The 19,991-nt window shown below is 40.2% G+C and overlaps 1 protein-coding gene across 2 annotated transcripts in view; it reads left to right on the top strand.

Moving 5' to 3' along the window:
• The window catches only part of CELF2 (CUGBP Elav-like family member 2), a 504,761-nt gene that overhangs the window by 101,454 nt on the left and 383,316 nt on the right, over positions 1 to 19,991 (top strand). For both annotated transcript variants that reach the window (XM_037065950.1, XM_037065951.1), the window contains exon 2: positions 8,137 to 8,172. In XM_037065950.1, the coding sequence (XP_036921845.1) occupies positions 8,137 to 8,172 (36 nt within the window). The remainder of the gene's footprint in view (positions 1 to 8,136; positions 8,173 to 19,991) is intronic.

The following is a 19,991-nucleotide window of genomic DNA, read 5'->3' as shown; positions in this document are numbered from 1 at the left end:
ATGCACTTGAATCATCCCCAAACCACCCCCTTCTTTCAGCCAGGTCTGTGGAAAAATTGTCTTGCACAAAACCAGTCTCAAAAAGATTGGGTGCCAAAAAGGTTGGGGACTGCTGTTCTAAACAACCACCCCCCACCCCCAGTACGCCCTAGTTTCCTGAGGGATTTGGTGGATGGAAGTCCTATCTCCTCACAAGTGGCAACTCTCAGCCTGAGCTAAATACCAAAAGTGCTTTAAACAGAAACTCCACCTTGTAGACAGTTTTTGAACGGAGGGGGTGTGGGAAGGTTAATCCCTGCAATTGTAGGCTATGCAGAAGGAACCTGAAGGCATTTCTCTTGTGAGGCTGGTCTGCAGGCAAGACCATGTCTGTGAATGTTGGCTGGCTGGTTCATAGTTCATTCACTTCCACGCAGGAGTGGATTCGAGAGGCTGGCCAACCTCTGCAGTGTTGTGAAGTGTCTCTCGTCAGAACCTACAGTTTTCTAAGAGACTGGGTGAGTTTATCTGAGGGTCTTATTTCCCCTTTTAGTTTGTCAGTGTTTTGAATGTATAGATCCAGACCTATCATTTTTTTTAAAAGCACAGCAACACCTAGTACTGTCTGCTCCATGTGGTGGGTACCTGAGGAATACTCAGTGAGGAGAAGGGTGGAATGCAGTTGTGCAAAGGACAGAACCAGGCATGAGGAATTCAGGTGGGAGAAGTGGCTGTGTTTCATGTCGTCCCATATTCACTCAGACTCCTGATCAGAGAGCTCTTTCTGGCTACCGTATAGAAAATACCCCCATACAACCCTCGCTATTCCATTCTAGCCCCTGCCTTGCCTATTCTTCTCCCTAAAGCACACCATGGCAAGTAGTGATAAATATTTGCTTATGTGTTTGTGTCTATCTCCCACTTCTAGATGGTAAAGTTCCTATTAGCAGGACCATGGTTTTTTTGTTGTGGTGGTTGCTGCCGTAGCACAGAACCTAGACAAATGAATGAACATGCAACACATTAATTATATCTATAGCTTCTGTATCCTCAGTCTCAGTGTAGAATAGTGATCAAAAGCAAGGCTCTGGGGCCTAAATGCCTGGGTTCAAATCTTGGGTCTTATCTGTCACTAGCTATGTAACCTTGGAATTCAATTCAACATTTTTGTGTCTTGTTTTCCTCATCTCCATTGGGTTTGGCTTTTGTAAGAATTGACTAAATCTATGCAAGTGGCCTAGAATAGTGTCTGCTATTAACTGAGCACCCAGTAAGTGTGTATGCATCTAAGTGTAGATGTCACCATGTGGGAGTGACTGCTTGTGTCTATGCACAGACATATGCACACACACACATGCACACACACTAATGTTTTAATCCTGTGAGTGAAAATTGAGGAGGGATGAAAGTGGGAGAGAAGAAATAAAGAACAGCCCAAATAAAGAGAGCATAAGAACAGATGAATGGTCGGAGAGAAAGTGGGACCAAGAGGAAGGTGCAGTGCCCCCAGGCTTTCTTTCTCAGAGAAGAAACCTCCATCTCTGAGGTGTTACGGATTTCCCAGGGCTAAGGTTCACCATATAAGAAGTTAATTGTCTTAAATTAATATATGGATTTGTAATGATCCCTTTAAGCTGGTCTTCTTGTCTATGTATCATTTGGAAATAGATCCAGTTTCTCTGTAAGGTTTTATTTGTTAAGACAGAGGGGAAGGAGGGAGAAAGAGAAGCATCTGCCTCTCACATGCCCCCAGCCAGAGCCCTGGCCGGCAATCCAGACATGTGCCCTGACCTGGAATTGAACCAGCGACCTTTTGACCGTTTGGTTCACAGGTAGGTGTGCAATCCACTGAGCCACACCAGCCAGGGCTACATCCAACTTTTAAGACCCACAATTTGCCCCTAGTGTGGTGATTAAAAGAAAAAGAAAAAGAGGAAAGAAAGCATCTGCTTGATTGTAATATTTTTACCCTTAATTAAGATGAAGAAGATCTCAGTCCTTCTGCAACCAGAACATTGAATCATTTGCAGGAGAGGCAATTTAAAAAAGGTATCTTAACATATCCGAAAAGTCTTTGTACTTTTGGAAGACTCAAAGGTACCATTGGAGAGAAACATTCCAGGTCCGAAAAATATTTATCAGGTTGACACGCAATTAGCACGGGGGCTGATGTCCTCTGCTGTCCTGTTGTCAGCTACTTTTGGAAACTGGCGTGCTGCACAGGAATAGACGGCGTGCCCTTGCTCCAACACTTCCCGAAAAAGAGCCATTTGACTAGTTCCGTGGTGCGAAGCAGAGGAACTGCGGGGGAAGAAGACCTCTATCGCAGACGGCTGAGCAAAGCCGGTGTCGCTCTGCACCAGCGAGTGGTCCACACCTTTAAAATTAGAGTCAGAAGCTCACACCCTCCATCATTCTGGTCTGCCTCTTGCTCCTGGTACAACTCTATTTCTCCAAACAAATTAATTTCACTTTGTCGTTTTTTTTCATCATTGTTTTTATTCAATTTTTAGCATTCTGCTCTCCTCTTGAAGGCAGATTATCTTGGCAATGATAACTAAGAAAAGGAAAGTAGTACAATTAAACTCCAAATACAACTCTTAACTCCAGCAGACATTTTTTTTTCAGTGAATTTAAGAGATTAGAACTACCTTCAAGTAGAAAACGTTTCACAGACTCATAGCACTCATATTTGTTGAGAGCCTGGTTTGTGCCAGGCACTGAGTATTTAACATTTTGAACAAGATGTGGTCTTTGACTTAGGGAAGCTTTCAGCTGTGGAAAAAATAAAAGGTGTTCACCCCTTCATACCTTATGTAACATCCTTTACTGGAGTGTAAACACTTGGAAAGAAGGTCAGGAACTGATTCATCGTGGTGCGTTTAGAAGCACCCAGCGTGGTTTGTGCTGAACGTATTCTGAAGGCTCAGTGAATACGCTGAATGAGTATTAGTGCTAGAGACCACTTATGCTTAGAAAGCAAAAGTAATAATGGACATTGCGACCTAAAAAAATTCACTGAAAAAAGCATGGTCTTTATAGTACCTTTATAATCTTTAGAACAGTTTTGGCTTCATAGCAAAATTGCGGGGAAGGTAGAGACATTTCCTACATACCCCTTGTCCTCACGCATGCGCAGCCCCCGCCCCACCATCGACATCCTCGGAGCTGAATCTTCATTCATGAATCGGTGAACCTACACGGACACAACATTTTCACCCAAAGTCCACGGTTGACATTCGGGCTCACTCTTAGTGTTGTGCCGTCTGTGTGTTTGGGCAAATGTGTGATGTCCTGTGTCCCTCATTGCATCATCCTACAGACCAGTCTCACCGCCCTAAACAGTTTCCGTATTGCGCCATCTGTAAGCTCTCTCGAATGGGGTCTCTGTGAAACAGAGCATGCTCTGCTAAATTGATTTTCCCCAAGGGTTTTTTTTTACAAAAGGTATACATTTATGAAAAGATGAATAATTCAGATTATTTGTCAGCAATAGTAAACAGGTAAAAATGAAAAATTCATCATTTTAAAAGCCTGAGTGTTTTGCTGGTCTGAAAAGTGGCTGTTGGTTGGTGAGTCCTGGCTGCACTGGAGCAGTCAGATACAGCCGCGCTCTCTTTGTACATTTTAAAAAATTGTGGGGCTACACGCTCCAGTGGAATCATCAGGTTTTTAGGTGACATCGCTTTACCTGTGTTCACCCATTCATTTATGTTCACCAATACTTACTCTTCCGATGAAGTAACATCTACAACTTGAAGGTTACTTTTTGAGTGCACGGTTGTATAAAACATAATTTCCCCCTGCTGGTACTCACTGTGTGGAGAACACAACGTTTCTCCCAACATTTCTGCCTTTTGCTGTAAAGGTCAGTCCAGCATCTTTCTGTTACATGTGTGGATCCACTGAGTGGGCTTAGGCACTGTCTTTCCTGCAAAATCACACCACACGTCACTATTCAGGAATTTCTGCCTTATTTGTTCAGAGGAGTAAAAAACAACAACAAAAAAACCACTGTGTAAACCTTGTCTTTCGTCCCCCAGTGTTTATAACAGTCTTTCCCCTGGACCTAATTCAGCATGTCTTCTTAAAGGGCTTGTTATTTTTAATCTTTCCAAGGAATCTGACTTTGTTCTCAAAGAAACAAAAAGTTTTTCATACTCATAGTCCCTTGGTTTTATATCATGTTTAATCAGATTTAAAAATTAGAATGAGTACCACTAACATAAGTGGCTCGGGGAAGAAATACAACATGCTCTTTCCTGGTAAGCATGCAGACCGAGGGAGCAGGAGCCAAAGTGAGACAGGCATTCCTGAGAGGGCTGTCGCCAAGTTTCTTCCCACGGGGATGGAGAATGTTCGTTAATCCAGTAAGGCTTTGAAACAGAAGTCAGTTATCGACCCTAAATTTTATTGCTGTATTGCAGTGGTTCTCCATTGAGGGCAGTTTTGCCCCTCGGAGATATTTGGCAATGTGGAGAGACATTTTGATTGTGAGAAATGGGAGTTGAGGGGAGTAGATACCTCTTGCATCTAGTGGGGGGAGGCCAAGGATGCTGCGAAACACCCTGCAACGCACAGAACAGTCCCTCAGGACAGAGGAAAATGTCAGTGTAATGTGAGGTTGAGAAATGTTGTAAGTGGACTTACTATGACATATGTCCTAAGTAGTTTAAAAAGATACCAGGGGGGCTCATACTATTAAAATATAGATAATAATCTGGAAAGCAAAAATAAAGAGTTAAAAGATTAGAAAGAAGGACGGGTAACTACCTGTACATCAACCCGAGGCTGCTGCTGTTACTATGATCAAGTTCTAAACTCATGGGCAGCAGAAGTTCAGAAAAGTTCATTAATTCATTCCATACAAATTGAACAAAGACTTATTGAGTATTCACATAGGTTGGTGACAAAATGAAAAGTAATAAAATTTTAAAGGTATTTCTGTTGTGATAAATGTCATAAAGGGAGATGAAAGGGATGGGTACTTCTCAGCTGGGGTGTCCACAATTCCAGATTCCATCTGGAAAGAGAAATTTCTTATGCAGGCACTGAATTCTTAAAAGACACGAATAGATGCAAAGCCTTTGTCTGTGTAGTGGGCAAAGCTTTCAACTGTGGTTTTTGCTGAAGGAATGAATACTTTCTCTCAAAAGCCAGTTTTTCTACCATTGAAAGATAGAGATAATATTGTATGGTTGTTTAGGAAAGAACATCTCTATAGCAGATGAATTTAGAATCACTCATTTATTTAAGGCAGGTCAATCCTCAGGGAACCAGCACATTCCTGTTACCGACAATAGGCAGGAGAAAGTTCTAGAGGCCAGGAGGGCCCCAGGCACTTCATGGAGGAGAAAGTCCTTTATTTGAATTGACAAGATGAGTAAAGACAATGCGAGTTTAAAGCCAAGATTTCTAAATCAGGGCTGACATATTTGCTTTGGAAGGTCCATAAACCATCTACATTTGCACATCACATTTTGTATGTATATGTGTGGATTTATTGTTATATTTTTGTAGGTAAAGTGTTTATATTTTTAAAGTGATCAGATGACCCAAAGAAGTGGCTGCTCTAGTGTTCCAAAGAATTACACTTTTTTAAATAATACAGCCATCAAATATTGTTTTTTATTTATTGTTACAGAAAGAATTTAAAACTGTACACAGTATGATTCTACTTATATAGAAATAAGTACTTAATGGAAATACATCAAAATTCTTTGTAGTTTATGTAACTCTAGGTTATTTTCTTTTCTTTTGGAGGTCTTTCTGTATTTTCCAAATTTTCTACAATAAACATGGATTGCTGTGCAATTCAAAATTATATTTGAATATTGAAAAGTAATGTAAACATTTTAATTGCAAATAATATTTAGTGAGAGCTCTCCATGGAAAGTAAAGTAATCCTCACTCTCAGCTGCTTAATGATAAAGCCTTAATTCCTAGATAAGAGCAAATTTCCTTTCTAAACTCTGTCACTCTGACTATAAAGATGATAAATAGGATTGCTCCTTCCACATTTTATTGTCCACAAGAAACAGTCCTTTCATTACTGTTTTCTTCTGCAAAGGTTTTTATAAGAAGAGTAAATGTCAGCTTTATTTTGAGTCTTAATTTTTTCAGAAGGCCTAAACTCCATGCAGTATACAACCAAACTTTCCTCCTTCCTCTCTTCTCCACTCTCCTTCTGCATCTTCCTCACTCTTCCCAGCTCCCTCTCCCTCCCTACCTCCCTGCCTCCCTCCATGTCTAGGTGTGTCCTGAAATACTGCCCTCAACCAAGGTGCTAGCTTGTTCTTTGATTTTTTTTCTGTACTTTACATAACATTCAGAGTACCACCCTCTATTCAAAGACAACTTAAAATTTTCAAAAATACAGCTCAGTTGCAGTTGTACCTTTAAGATATTTCCAAGCACCATAGGACACAACTGCAAGTGTGATGTCACTCACACTTACACACATACACATAAAAAAACCAGCAAGAAGTCAACCTGATATTTACTCAAAAGGACATGTGCTGAACTTCTTTTTGAGAGCAAATATTCAGTCCATTCTGGGGCTGGGGCAGGAAGCAGAATCTGACGACAACCTATCACTGGAGAGGGGGCAGAAAAGTGGTGGTAAATCATTAGCTGTTTCTCATTTCTGCCTGTTAGTTTTGAGGACATCTGGTGGAACGGATCACAGAGAAGAGCTGTGCAGGGTCGGGCCATTGAGAAGGATGTTCAGGGAGGACATCAGGAGGGCCTTCATTGGTAATGCTGCTATTAAGTCAGACCCTGAACATTTTCTCAGAAACTTCCAAATCAAGAGCTAGACCTCACAGAACATGAACATAGATAACACTACCAGGTGGTTGTGCCTTTTTAATGGAAATCTCCCTGAAAAAGTGAAACAAACATTCTGAAGACTCTACTACTTGCAAAGAAGTGTCCAAAGACTATTAAAAGTTGTATTTTCCCTCCCTGGCTGGTGTAGCTCAGTGGATTGAGCTCAGGCCTGTGAACCAAAGGATTGCCGTTGGATTCCCAGTCAGGGCACATGCCTGGGTTACAGGCCAGTTCCTGGGGGGGGACATACGAGAGGCAACCACACATTGATTTCTCTCCTTCCTTTCCCCTCTAAAGATAAATAAAAAAAATTTTAAAGTTGTATTCTCCCAATTGAAATCTGAGTTTTATCTTCCTCTTTTGACTAGTGGCCTCTTGGTGAAGGGTATATCTTAATCATACACGCACATGCCCTCCAAAGCAGTAATTCACCATCTTTCGCTGTGGCACTGTCATACACACCAGGTCACTGGTTTATAAGAAAGAACAGAACTCAGGAACAGCCAAAGGGAAGAGGTGCCGAGGGGCGTGGTGCATGGAGCTTCCGTGCTCTGTTCAGGCGTGCCCGCCTCCCCGTTCAACCAGGAAGCCCACCTCCACTTTTAAAATATCTCAACATCAACCTTCAATCTCCTCCTCCTCACCTCTCATTATTTTCAAGAGCACATCTCTGATGGAAGGACAGGATACTGCGATTAGGAAAAATTTAGTTTTTCAATTTGTGTCTGGTCACTCACCTAGGGACTTGTCTTTTGTGCCATTTGATGTATCATAGCATCTCCTTCAGTAATCCCAGCTGGTAGGACATTGTAACACAGAAGTGAAAAATGGTACTTTGCTACTCAAAGAATTAGATTTTGTGCCGTACATATTCCTTCATAAACCTCAGGTGACAGAGCCCATCGATGTGAAGACATGTTTTCAACAGAATTTACTTCTAAATGACTCTTGGAAGAGAAGACAGATGTTTTATTTAAGTGGAGAATATCTAAAATATTTTAGATATTTTGGTGGTTTAGGATTTTTTTCTTCCTATTTCCTTCTGTATGTTGTACATTTTTAAATTTTCATGTTTTCACATTAAATGTATACACATAGGTATTTCACATGTGTATAAATTTTCCTTGGAAAATAGCCATTGAAATGTTTATGGGAATTAATCAAAAATGTTATTAGACACTGTTAAATCAACAGTTGCGTACACAGTATCTTTTGCGAATATATGCTAACATTATTCCTCAGCATATTATATTATGGTTTTATTAAACACATTTTTAGAACTTAACAAAATAAGCTTATCATACTTATCTTCTTTTTTCCTTCCAGAGAGACAACCACAGAGTTAGCTGGAAGTCTACCAAGGTGAGCAGACAAGCTTCGCTTATTCTGTGCATGATTTCTGATGTACCCAGACAAAAGTGCTGTAAGCTTTCAGAAAGGACTTCATTTTCTTTCTCGCATCAGATTTTAAGACCCCGTATTTCACTATGTCAAAGGCAAAAACTGTGTCCGAGTCCCGGAGAAGTGATAGGAACAGGAAGTGATGAGGATGAAGCCAACGTGTGGCTTAGAGAAACTCTTACTCATTTTTGAAGTTCTGTCCTTTATCTGGGGATGTATGGATGAGCAATATTCTTTACAGAAATCATCAACATGCTGTTCTTTTATTATATTCATGGGATTGGCAAACTAAAGATGCATGGAATTGGTTTTCTTTTTCTTCAGTATATCCATTATTGTGTCTGTGTTCAAGGATTTATAGATTTATGAAAGAATTCTGAGATTCCTCTGAAGAACTTATAGTTTTTATGGTGACATATATATTGTATTTCTTATCATCGTGGAAATAAAAAAATTAGTAATATCTTACCAGCAAAAAGAAATCAAAATGTAAATTAATCAATATATTTTCTATTTTTTTATGTTTTGTCACTTTACGAAGTAAGATATGATTAAGAGGATGCAAATTATAGAGAACTAGCCATTAAAAATGATTACCACCATTTATTAGAAGAAAAAAAGAAAGGGAGTGGCAATACTTTGCTGGGCATCACATATAGCACCTGGCATTGTGCCTTAGTCTTTGAAAGTGCTCAATAACCATTTGTGAACAAAGGAATGGGGCATAGAGTCCTGGGGAGTGGAACTCAAGGGAACCTTAAGAACAAGAAAAAGAAGTGCAAACAGACTACGATAATGAACAGCACTAGGGAATAAGAAGAGTACATATCGTCACCATCTGTTATAGCAGATAAGCACATTTGGTTGCTTTTTTATGTAAAGAAAATCTTTGCTTATAGCATCATGATTAATATTGCCAAAAAACTGTTTACTGTGATCCAAATATTTAAATTGCTCCATGTCTTAATTCTTTGGATAGCATCCCAAAGAAACGTTCCGGCTCTGTGCCCGTTTGCAGGGTTAAAGCAGATGAAAGTTCTGGTGTATATACCCCCTCTGCTCGTTTGTCATTGTGCCTTCACTATGGACAAAGTCGGCTCTAAAGGTTTAGGCATCCCGTCATTTTCAGGGAGAAAAGGAGTTGTGTATCTGCCCATGTTTGTGGTGAAGAAGTTAATCCCCGAATAATGAAATGGACTTTCATGACTTTTAGACATTTCTAAAATGGCTAAGGAGTGGACCACCCCCAGATGAGGCCCACAGGGAGCTGTATGATGCAGATAAAAATTACTCAGCTATCTGAAAAATCTGGTGTGCACCCTGAATTCTGTTAAGTAGCAGTGTTTATTGTTGTAAATACCAAGTGGCATTTCCTGTATTCATTGCAAGTGATCCTCTGTTGTAGCTGGTTTATTACCCAGGGAGAGTTCTCTCTCTTCTTGAGTTTGGTGGGAGATATTTTAGTAATGAGCCTACTTGGTTTTTTTCATGGTTTTTTTGTTACTGTAATGTGGTATCATGTTACAAACAAACATGACAGCAATTCCATTCAAACCGCAATTCTCAGTCATCCTAAAGGCGTGGAAACCAGGGTGTGAGAAACGACAGTTACTTCTCCATTAGCCTCGCCTGGAGCCTCAGGTCCTCTTCCTGACTTTCTGCACAGGCGGTGTAGGACATGTCCACAGGCCAGTGTAACCCTCCCTCACATTAACATGAAATCGTATAATTTGTTGATGACAACTACTTCTCTTGGCATTCGGAATTCAGAATATCTCTTTTGCTGGCATTTGTTGGCTTGTACACGCTTGTAGAATTCAGTTATTCAGGTTTCAGCCTATTTTTTCTTTTCAAATTCCTTCAGCCTGTCACTGGGAAAGTGCAAGTGAGCCCTGGAAAACCTTGGTGCCCCTTAACACAAGGCACTTGGTGTTTTGTCTGTCCGCTAATGGTTAGTGGAATGTGACTTGAGGGTGTTTATCCTTTTAGCCATAACAGCACGCTTCTGCTGTGACATCTAGGAAAAATGAAAAACTGCGATTCGGGCAACTGCTAAGGAGTGGGCGATACAGGTGGCTGGATAGAAGACAGGGGCATCCTACCATTCATTGGCTTTGACTGTCTTGAAATTTTCTGAAAGGCCGTTTACAAATGTTGCACAAGGGTGGAGTTATTTCAACTTTAATTGCCTTACATGGCATTAATAGAAAGGAGCTGGCCACTGGTTGATAATATTCTGTGAAACTGTCGGAATCACGGAGCGGTGGATGGTGTCCTGCTAGTTACACATGCTTTGAAGCTGGAATGAGCTGTGTGCACACGGCGCCTGAATAGGCAGCAGGTTTGTTCTTCATCACTGATGATACCTTAAAGTGTTTCTGAGTTCTTGCTATTGCTGAAATTAAAGCCTAGTAATAATGTGTCACCAGGAAAAATTAGATTATATGAACAACACGCACTAAGCATTGTAATTATATGATAAATATTCAAATCAATTATCTTGTTGGGATTAAAACAGATATTTAAAGTGGCTTCAGGTACTGCTCATGCTGCCCTCTTTATCTGGAAGCATTGTGGAAATGGGTGGATGGCTCCATTTCTTGAAATGGGAAAGTGAGCATTTTTAATCTTACATGTAACTCCTTGCTTCTGTGTTGCTGTAGCAAAGAACCCTTCAGCAATCTGAACAATTTGTTTTTCCCCCCCATTACAAGCATGTCTTTCAAGAAGTTCTTTAATGGTGAGGAGTGTTTAGTTTATATAGATGTGTTTTAATTAAATAATGGTAAAATCCCAATTGTTCTAATGGAACGCAGGCATGACATTAGTTATTATAAGCTGGGTTTTTAATGCAAATGGTGCCTATACAGAGACACCTCTTTATTTTGGATAGCAGAGTAAAGGTATAAACAAGGTTTATGTTAACAGAGAGATTTTAATGTAATCATGCAATATTGTTTTTAAAAGAGAGAGAACGTTTTAATTCCTTGTTAATGTAGTCTGCTGTTTCTCAACAGTATGGAAAATAAAGTGGCTTAATGCACTTTACTGGAAGTAGCTTAAGTGTTACAACAGAGATTCACAGGCTGGTTCTGAAGGCACAACACTGAGAAGTAGGGATAATCTTTGAAGAACATGAAGTATTGGTAAATGAAGCTTAAAATAATTAAGTATATAAGCCAGATGTCATCTTTTACTAGATTTTAGCATTAAACAGGAGGCAGGAGCCAAAGATTAAAGTTGTGAAGGGAAAACTTAGACATTTTTTTTTGTATTTTAATCCAGTAACTTGATCTCTTTTTCTCTGCCTTTTTTGAGCGGGTTGGGGAACATAATACTCAGTATAAGAAATGGAACCCCCAATTCCTAGAATATCACTACTCACCATAGGATGACTGTTTGAAACCTTCTACCAAAAATATAGGAACTGCTTGCTTTGTGTGACTATCAGAACTAAAAGCCATTAATTGCGTTGCAACTTAACATATGCAGTTTTTGCCTTAAACTATTGAACTTTGTCCTCCAAAATTTGATCTGAACAGATTCTATGTAGTAGAAAGGCAAGAGTGAACTTCCTGACTGACCATATTTCTCTGTCATGGGTGTGACTGGTCAGGTAGCAGCAAAGGGAAAAGGTGGAAGCAAAAAGAATCCAAATGAGCTCTGCCAGCTCAGCTCACCGCACGTGGCTCTAGAGGGTGTGAGTTAGATACTCAGTCTCCTGTGAGGGCTTTAGCAGCTAACATTGTATTCCTCATTGTCTCCGATATGAATTGCTGACCTCTAAAAGACCTTTGACAAATGAAAAGATAGAAGTGTTGGTAACCAAAGGCAACCAAAGTGAAAGTAGACAAGTGGGACTACATCACGCTAAAAAGCTTCTACACAGCAAAGAAAGCCATCAACCAAATTAAAAAGGAACCTAATGGATGAGGAAGATATTGGCAAGTCATATATCTCATAAAGGATTAATATCCAAAATTACAAAGAATTCACACAACTTGATAGCAAAACAACAACAACAACAAACAATCTGATTAAAAAGTGGACAGAAAACCTGAAGAGGTATGTTTCCAGAGAAGACATACAGATGGCCAACAGGTATATGAAAAGGTATTCAGCATCACAAATCATGAGGGAAATGGGAATCAAAACCACAATGAGATATGACCTCACACCTGTTAAAATGTCTCTCATCAAAAAGATAAGAGATAACAAATGTTGGCAAGGATGTGGAAAGAACAGAACCCTTGTGCACTGTTGGCGGAATGTGAATTGGTGCAGCCACTGTGGAAAACGGTATGGAGGTTCCTCAAAAAGTTAATAAAAAGTTCTATTGTAGGATTTAGCATTACCACTCCTTAGTATTCATCCAAAGAAAACAAAGACAGGACATGGAAGAGATACCTGCCCTCCTTTGATCATGGCAGCGCTATTCCCAAATGCTGAGATATGGAAACAACCTGCCCATCAGCAAATGGCTGGATAAAGAAGATGTGGCATAGGTATATGATGCAGTATTATTCAGCCATGAGAAAGAAGAAATTCTGCCATTGTGATAGCATGGATGGACTTTGAGGTCCACGCTAAGTGAAATAAGCCAGACAGAAAAAGACAAATACTGCATGGCTGCATGGTATCACTTATATTTAGAATCTAAAAAATAAGTCAAACTCATAGAAACAGAGAGTAGGAAAGTGGTGGCCAGGACCTTGGGGTGGAGGAAATAAGGAAAAACACAAAAACAGCCAAAAATAAAAATAACGTTGGTAGTTCCAGGCCAACCTCTTGCTAAGTAATCTAGAATTTATGAACATTTCCTGTCTTTTTTATAATTCCAAGAAAGAACAATTCCCTTAACTTTCATGGGATTCAAGTCTGGTTCAATATTTACAAAATTTATCATTTATGTATTAATTCAACTAAGGTGCATCGAGCACCAGCTATATGCCAAGGATGATTGCAGGCTCTGTGGTAGAAAGAGCATCATCTCTTCCCTTAAGTAGTTTGGTCTAACGCAGATACAGACCATCACAGTGCTGGGTGGTGGAAAGTGCTTAATGCCATTAGAAAGGTAGAAGACATGTAATTAAACTAACGGCACCAAGGGATTTCGCCAAAGAGATGGGCCACTTCTGTTTGGAGGGTGCAAGGACAGCACTGTGAATCAACTTTTGGAGCAGATGGATCCGGTTTAAGCCTGCGGCAGTGGAGGGGGCTGTGCACTCCACACTAAGGGAGTGCCATCATTGATGCCTAGAGGAGGTGTGCAGCAAATATGTGTAAAAAACAACAAATGGTACCATCTTGTTGGCTGGAGTGCAGAGGCAGGAAAAGGAGCTTGGGGGGGTTAGTGGTTGATGTGAAGGGTTTAGACCCAGTCTGAACAGCCATCCAGGGAATGCTCGAGACTATCCCTTAAGGAGGGTAATCTGGAAAAATCAATAGATTGGATGTGGGGAAAGCAAAAAAGGCTTGAAGTTCTTTGTATAGAACCTCATGGTACCCCCAGACCTCACAATCCCAGAGCCCCTCTCTCTTAGATTTACTACTTAGCTAACACACAAAAAATAAACCCTCTGGCCTAAGAGATTGGTTTTCAAATCGTAGACTACCCAATTTTCTGCTTCTAGCACTCAAACTTCATATTGCATACTGACTCTGAGGCCACAGTCACAGTTGGTAAGATGTATTCTCTCTTCCACCCTGCCTACACCCCAACATCCTAAACTTATGCAGTGTATCTTCCACTCTTGGGCAGTGACTAAATTCTCTTTTGCATGAACTTTGCTCTAACTATATATTTTTTATTATTTTTCTCAGGTTGTCTCCATCTAAAAGGTACTATATCTATGTCAGGCCAGAAAAATGTAAACTGAGTTTGTAGCTATAGTTCAAAGGGTTGGAGAAGACCCAGCTTTAATCCAGTGCCCTGGTACATTCCTTTTTCTCCCCTGCCTTTCTTGGCATGTTGGGTATGGTATGCATCCTGTTCACAATCTTGTTGCAGCTGCTCCAGCCATCACATGGAGACCTGACCACATTTATAGAAGAAGGGCATTTCTTCTCATGTATCTTTAGTTTAGGAAGAATTTGTTGCCCATGTTTCTCTGAGCTCTTAGGGAAAAACTGGGCTTTTGGTTGGCTTTTTAAAAGCCCTCAATATAAAGTCTGGGCTTTTTCCAGACTTTATAATGAGAGATATTCTGCCTTCAAGTAGGAAGGTATGTGTCCGGGTAGGGGGAAAATGGCTTGTACATACTCAAGGAATTATATCTGCCACAGGACTTTTATTCTTTTTTTTCCCCTTCAACCTATACCAGCCAGGCTTCTGACCTTTTTATTCTACTATACAGGCCTGGTCAAGGTTAACGGCTGCCTCCATCTAGCTAAAATCAAAGGCCATTTATCTGTTCTCTTATTTGGCTTCCCACTCAAGATAGGGACTTCTTCCTTCTCCATGAAATGCCTCTTTAGGGTCTGAGACACCAAACTCTCCCCATTCTCTTCCTCTCTCACTGGCCATCCTTTCTCAGCTTTCCTGACTATTTTTCCTCCTTTACTTGATTCTACGTGTTGAGGTGCTAAGGTTCCTCTTGCTCATGTCTTTCTTGTAGAGAAGATGTGGGGAGAGATTTCATCTAGTTCCGTGGCTTTAAACATCATCTTCATATAGATCATTCCCCTTCTTACATCTCCAGCCCCAACTTCTTTGAGCTTCAAATCTGAATACCCAGGTGTCAATTTAACATCACTACTTAGCTATAAAATCGAAAACTTGATGCGACCAAAAAGAGCTTCTGAATCCTACCCATACCCACTTTACCACCACACACCCAATTGTTGAAATGAAAAACCTAGAGTTATTTATGGTGCCTTTTTCTCACATTTAGCAGACTGTCCATCAGCAAAGCCTATGAAATTTATCTCTAATTTGTTCCCCCCTCTCTAAGCCATCATAAAGTCCCACCTGCACTTTTGAAATGACCCCCAACTGGTTTCTCATTTCCTCTGTTGCAATGCAGTTTCCATATAGCAGCCCAAGTGATCTTTGAAAAGTTCTCAAACTCTCTCCGTCTTCTTTTAAGGGCTCTAATCCCATCATGAGAACCGCCCCACCCCCACATGACCTCATCTAAACCAAATCATCCCAAAGGCTCCATCTCCAGTTTCCATTACATTAGGGGTTAGGGCTTTAGCATATGAATTTATGGGGGTGCACACAAACGTTCAATGATAACAGGAAAGGAGGGAGGGAGCTTTAAAGAAACTTTGTCCCGAAGACCCAGTGGTAGATGAGATCTACTGTCTGCGCCCTCTGTCGCCCTTCTCCCTCTGCTCACTGCTTTATATCTTGGTACCCAGAAAAAATCATCTCACTGGCTAAAATGTATTAACCTGAATTTGTTTTTTTTAGATTTATTTATTTAATTGTTGTTCAGGTCCAGTTTTCTGTCTTTTATTCCCATCCCAGCCCACCCCCACAGCGCTCCCCACCTCCCTCCCATTCCACTCCACCTTAGTTTGTGTCCATGTGTCCTTTATACTAGTTCCTGCAAACCCTTCCCCTTTTCCCCTGAAATTCCCTCCCCACTCCCCTCTGGTCTCTGTCAGCCTGTTCTCTATTTCAGTGTCTTTGTTAACTTGAATCTGTTAATAGGCTGTTTGGAGCCATCGCTGTTGAGTGTATATGAGCATAGAGTATATTCAAGTATTATTGAATATTAATATTCCAGTATTCAACACTTGAATCTTGTGTTGGCCATTTCTTAGTCATGTGACCTTGAGCCATTTAGTTAATATCTCAGTTTCCATGTTTCATTTGTAAATTTGGAAAAATTGTGATACTCATCTTATAGTGTCAGAATAAGAAGATAATCCTTATAAAATATTTAGCTCAGAGCCTGGCAAACAGTAAGCAAACTAATACACGGTAGCTATTATAGTGGTTCACTCAAAGACAGCTTCATGGGAATTATTTTTTATCAACACTTGAATAACGTCCATATCCAAGACAAGACGCCTTATTACATGATAAGAAACAGCCTAGTGAAGCGGTTTAGCACCTGCGCCCTGAAGCCAAAGTCCGGCGTGTTTCGTGTCCCGGTTTGGCCACTTACTAGTTCTGTGACCTTGGTAAGTTTCTCAGTTTCTCTGTGCCCTGTTTGCTTCATCTATGAAATGGGGGATGAGACAGGACCAATAATTCTGAGAATGAAATAAAGTGATACATGAAAGTGCTCAAAACAGTGCTTTCTTTGTTATTTTTATTATGGGGAATTCAGGTCATACACTGGTTGAAATTTGAGGTGGGGAATGAAGGAGTATCAAACCATAGGCTATACACGCCTCTAATTCCAAAATTAATTATTCAGCAACCAGATTTTTGCTTTGCTATTAATGATTGTTGATTAAAAACAAAATACCCAAACATTGAATATAAACTTCCCTTGACCCTGCTATAATACAAGAAAAGAACAATTACCCGAAGAGAGTGTGTGTGCATATACTCCCCATCTATCATAGCCAGCTATATCAGGAACATAGTTTTTATTAACTCTCCAAATTACCTAAATCAAAACATTTAATTCTTTATAGATGCATTTAAGAGCCCATAGTGGCTGAATTAAATTACACTTGTTTTGTAATATAGTGTCCTGATGTGTAATGGACTATCAAAGGAACCATCTTTACAAGGGAAACTTTAGAATATTGTTAACTTACTCACTGCATGACCTATTTAAACTGCTCAGATTCTTCTTGTTGTAGACTACATAATTAGATTTTAAATGGAACATGATAAAGAAATTATACTGGTGATCTCCAGAGATTTCGATACCCTGTTTGTCTCTTTGTAAGAGTATAGCAAAGGCGTACTTTAAAATTTAATAAAGGCCTGGCCTAATTTTTTTCTTTTTAGATTTTCCTTATCTGCTCAGTGATCCAGAGCTGTTGCTATATTATCCACAAGTGTTACCTGAAATAAATGATCAAAATAAAGATTCTTAAAAGCACGTTTATCCTAATTTGAGAATTTTATTATTGGTACTTGAAAGCTTTTGTGTAGCAGTTGAATTCCTTTAAGATAAAATGCACCATTTCCTGAACACGTCACTGTGGAGAATTGGGGCTTTATTCACTCAGTCTGTGGGAACATTCGTAGCTGTAGAGCTTCTGGAGCAAGGGGGTAGAAGACGCTTTCAGTGGAAGATAACTTTTACAAGTAGAATTCCTTATTTGCTATGTAAAAGTCGCACCTCTTGAGAGGATGAAAGGGAACACACACACGCACATGTGCACACGTGCACACATGAGCATGCAAACGTGTACAGCCAGCAGAAAGCAGAGCCCATGGCAGAAGGAAGGAGAGTTCCTGGCTTGAGCGTCCTACAAGCCATCGCATCCTCTTCAGTAAATAATTTTGTGTCCTAACTTCCAGTCGCTCATTTTCTTTTGTATTTAAAGGGACACTGCCAAGATAAAATGGTATGTGACATACAGCTCCTTTTTACTTGCTTAATGCCACTCTGCTGAATGAAAGCTTCTCTGGCCCCTGGGGAGGGTTTCCGACCTTGTCGTCCACTGAGCTCTGACAGACACCAGGTGGGAGAGTCCCTCCTGCTGTTCAAGTTGGTTTGGTCCTCGTCAGCATTCGCCTCCATGATGTTTGCAATTACCACACTGCCAAGAGTGTGTACATTAATAACATTTACTCTCCTTTGTACATGCTTCATTTTAAACCTTGTGCACTTTTCTTTTCAGATTAGGTTTTATAAACGTTTCTATCCTGCACTTCCCTTTTTCCTCTTTCTGGAAAATACACAGTTTTCCATTTGGGCCCAAACCACTCAAGTACCCTGTGTTGTTTTCCTTTTTCAAATAAGCAACATTAAACTCACATAACAGTGTATAAAACCAAACATGAGGCAGTGACACAAGCCAACAGAGAAAATAAATTCACCATTTAGCCCGACTATTCATCCTTAACCCACTGCTTATAAGGGTTCATCCTTATTCATTGCTACCTCACTACTGGGTGTAACTTTAAGGAGTAAAGCTGAGTTACAGATAGGATTACAAAGAGAAGTCCAGATTGGGAGCATGGTTATCCAGTGAATAAGTGGAACTTCTGTTTACCGCCACGGGGCAGCTCGTCAGCCCCTCCCTCAGTGGAATCCGATCTGCGGATCTCAGGCTTGTGTCTATAAGCCTGTCATCTGGTGCCTCACAATTAGTTACAGAGAGTGTCGTTCTTCTTCTGAAGTAAAGGAAATAATTCCCAAATTGTATTCTAGTGAAATAGGTTTATGTGACTAGCTCACAACTTATGTAAATATTTAATGAATAATGAAGAGGCTTATGGACATAATAAATGATGAAACTTTCAAATGAATCTGTGGATATTAGTAGCACCCTTATTACTAGTTGCATCTTTAAGAACCTGGAAGACAAAAGATACAGCCATCCCTGTGTTTAAGAATCAGAAGATTCTAAAAGTGGAACTCTGATTTATAGTAAGAAAAACTATGTTCTTCCTTGGACCCCAGTGCGAGCACAGGGTCTGTGACATGATACGGTGAAAACATTTTTATTGAGTACATTAAGTACCATATCAATTGACTAAATATTTGAGTTCACAGGAGAGAGAGAGAACATTTTTTGTATGGCAATTAGAAAAATATCACAATGGATGTTACAGATCTTCTGGGACAGGAAATAGCAGTAACGAAGCAAAGAGCAAGCAATGTGGAGTGCCCTGAAATGGAAATTCAGCCAGCTGGTTTCAGCCAGATGGTTTGTTAAGAGGATAATGAAATATGGGATTAGAGAAGTTGGTAGGAGCCAGAGTGCAGCTTTAAAATGATATACTAGTTTTGCTTTTGGTTTGCTTTGTTTTCTTTCCAGGAGGCCATTGGAGGCATTGGAGCAGGATGCATGTATGATTCAAAGAGTGTGTTGGCAAGGTTAATCAGACGGTGTCCTGCAGAATGCATGGCAATAGGCAGAGAAGAGCTCTCCAGCCCAGAAACTTCCTGCGGCCTAGGGCCAAGTCCATTTCGCTCTCTTTTTTATCCTCAACACCTAGCACAGTGCCTACAGCGCAGAGTAGGTGCTCAAATATATAACAATTGGGTGAATACCTGAGGGATAAGAATTCTTCTAAATAGTGTAAATGAGGAAAATGAATGCTTGAAGTAGCCTGGTTGTTGTAGAAAGAAAAAGGCACTGGCTGATTAGAGAAAGTAGTGAGAAAAACAAATCAATAAAACTTAGGTGACGAAGGAGAAAGCAGTCCAAGTAATCATCAAGTTTCCAGTTTGGGAATGTCGCAATAATGCTGCCACCAATCAGGGGGGTCTGGAGGAAGAGCTTGCTGGGAAATGTGGCTGGAAAGAGGGTTGTTTTATATTGAGTTGGAGATAAAGGCCAGCTATTAAAATGAACATTTCTGCTGGGAGTGAGGAACGTTTGTGGACGTGGAAGCAAAGGTTTGACTGTCTAAGAATAAAGTGTTTTGGAAGTCTGCATGGAGGTTTTGTTGAAGTCCTTTTGTCCACACAAACAGGTCTTGCAATTATCGTTCGTGGTGGCATCCTTTGCCAAATTAGGCTGGATGCAAATTTGGAAGGGAGTCCTTGAGGACAAATAATGTTGAAGCAGAAATAAGTGCAATAGACCAATGGCTTCTAGTTCATTCTGGCAATTTCTCAGGAGAATAATAAAGGAGTTGTCTGGGGTGACTGACTTCCCTTTTAAACGCCCACTGCAATTGCCATCTT

The sequence above is a fragment of the Sturnira hondurensis genome, unplaced genomic scaffold (genome assembly GCF_014824575.4).
Source record: "Sturnira hondurensis isolate 20B ecotype Veracruz unplaced genomic scaffold, ASM1482457v3 Scaffold0016284, whole genome shotgun sequence".
Lineage (NCBI taxonomy): Eukaryota > Metazoa > Chordata > Mammalia > Chiroptera > Phyllostomidae > Sturnira > Sturnira hondurensis.
The sequence above is the reverse complement of the archived record's forward strand: the minus strand, read 5'-3'. Positions and strand labels throughout refer to the sequence as shown.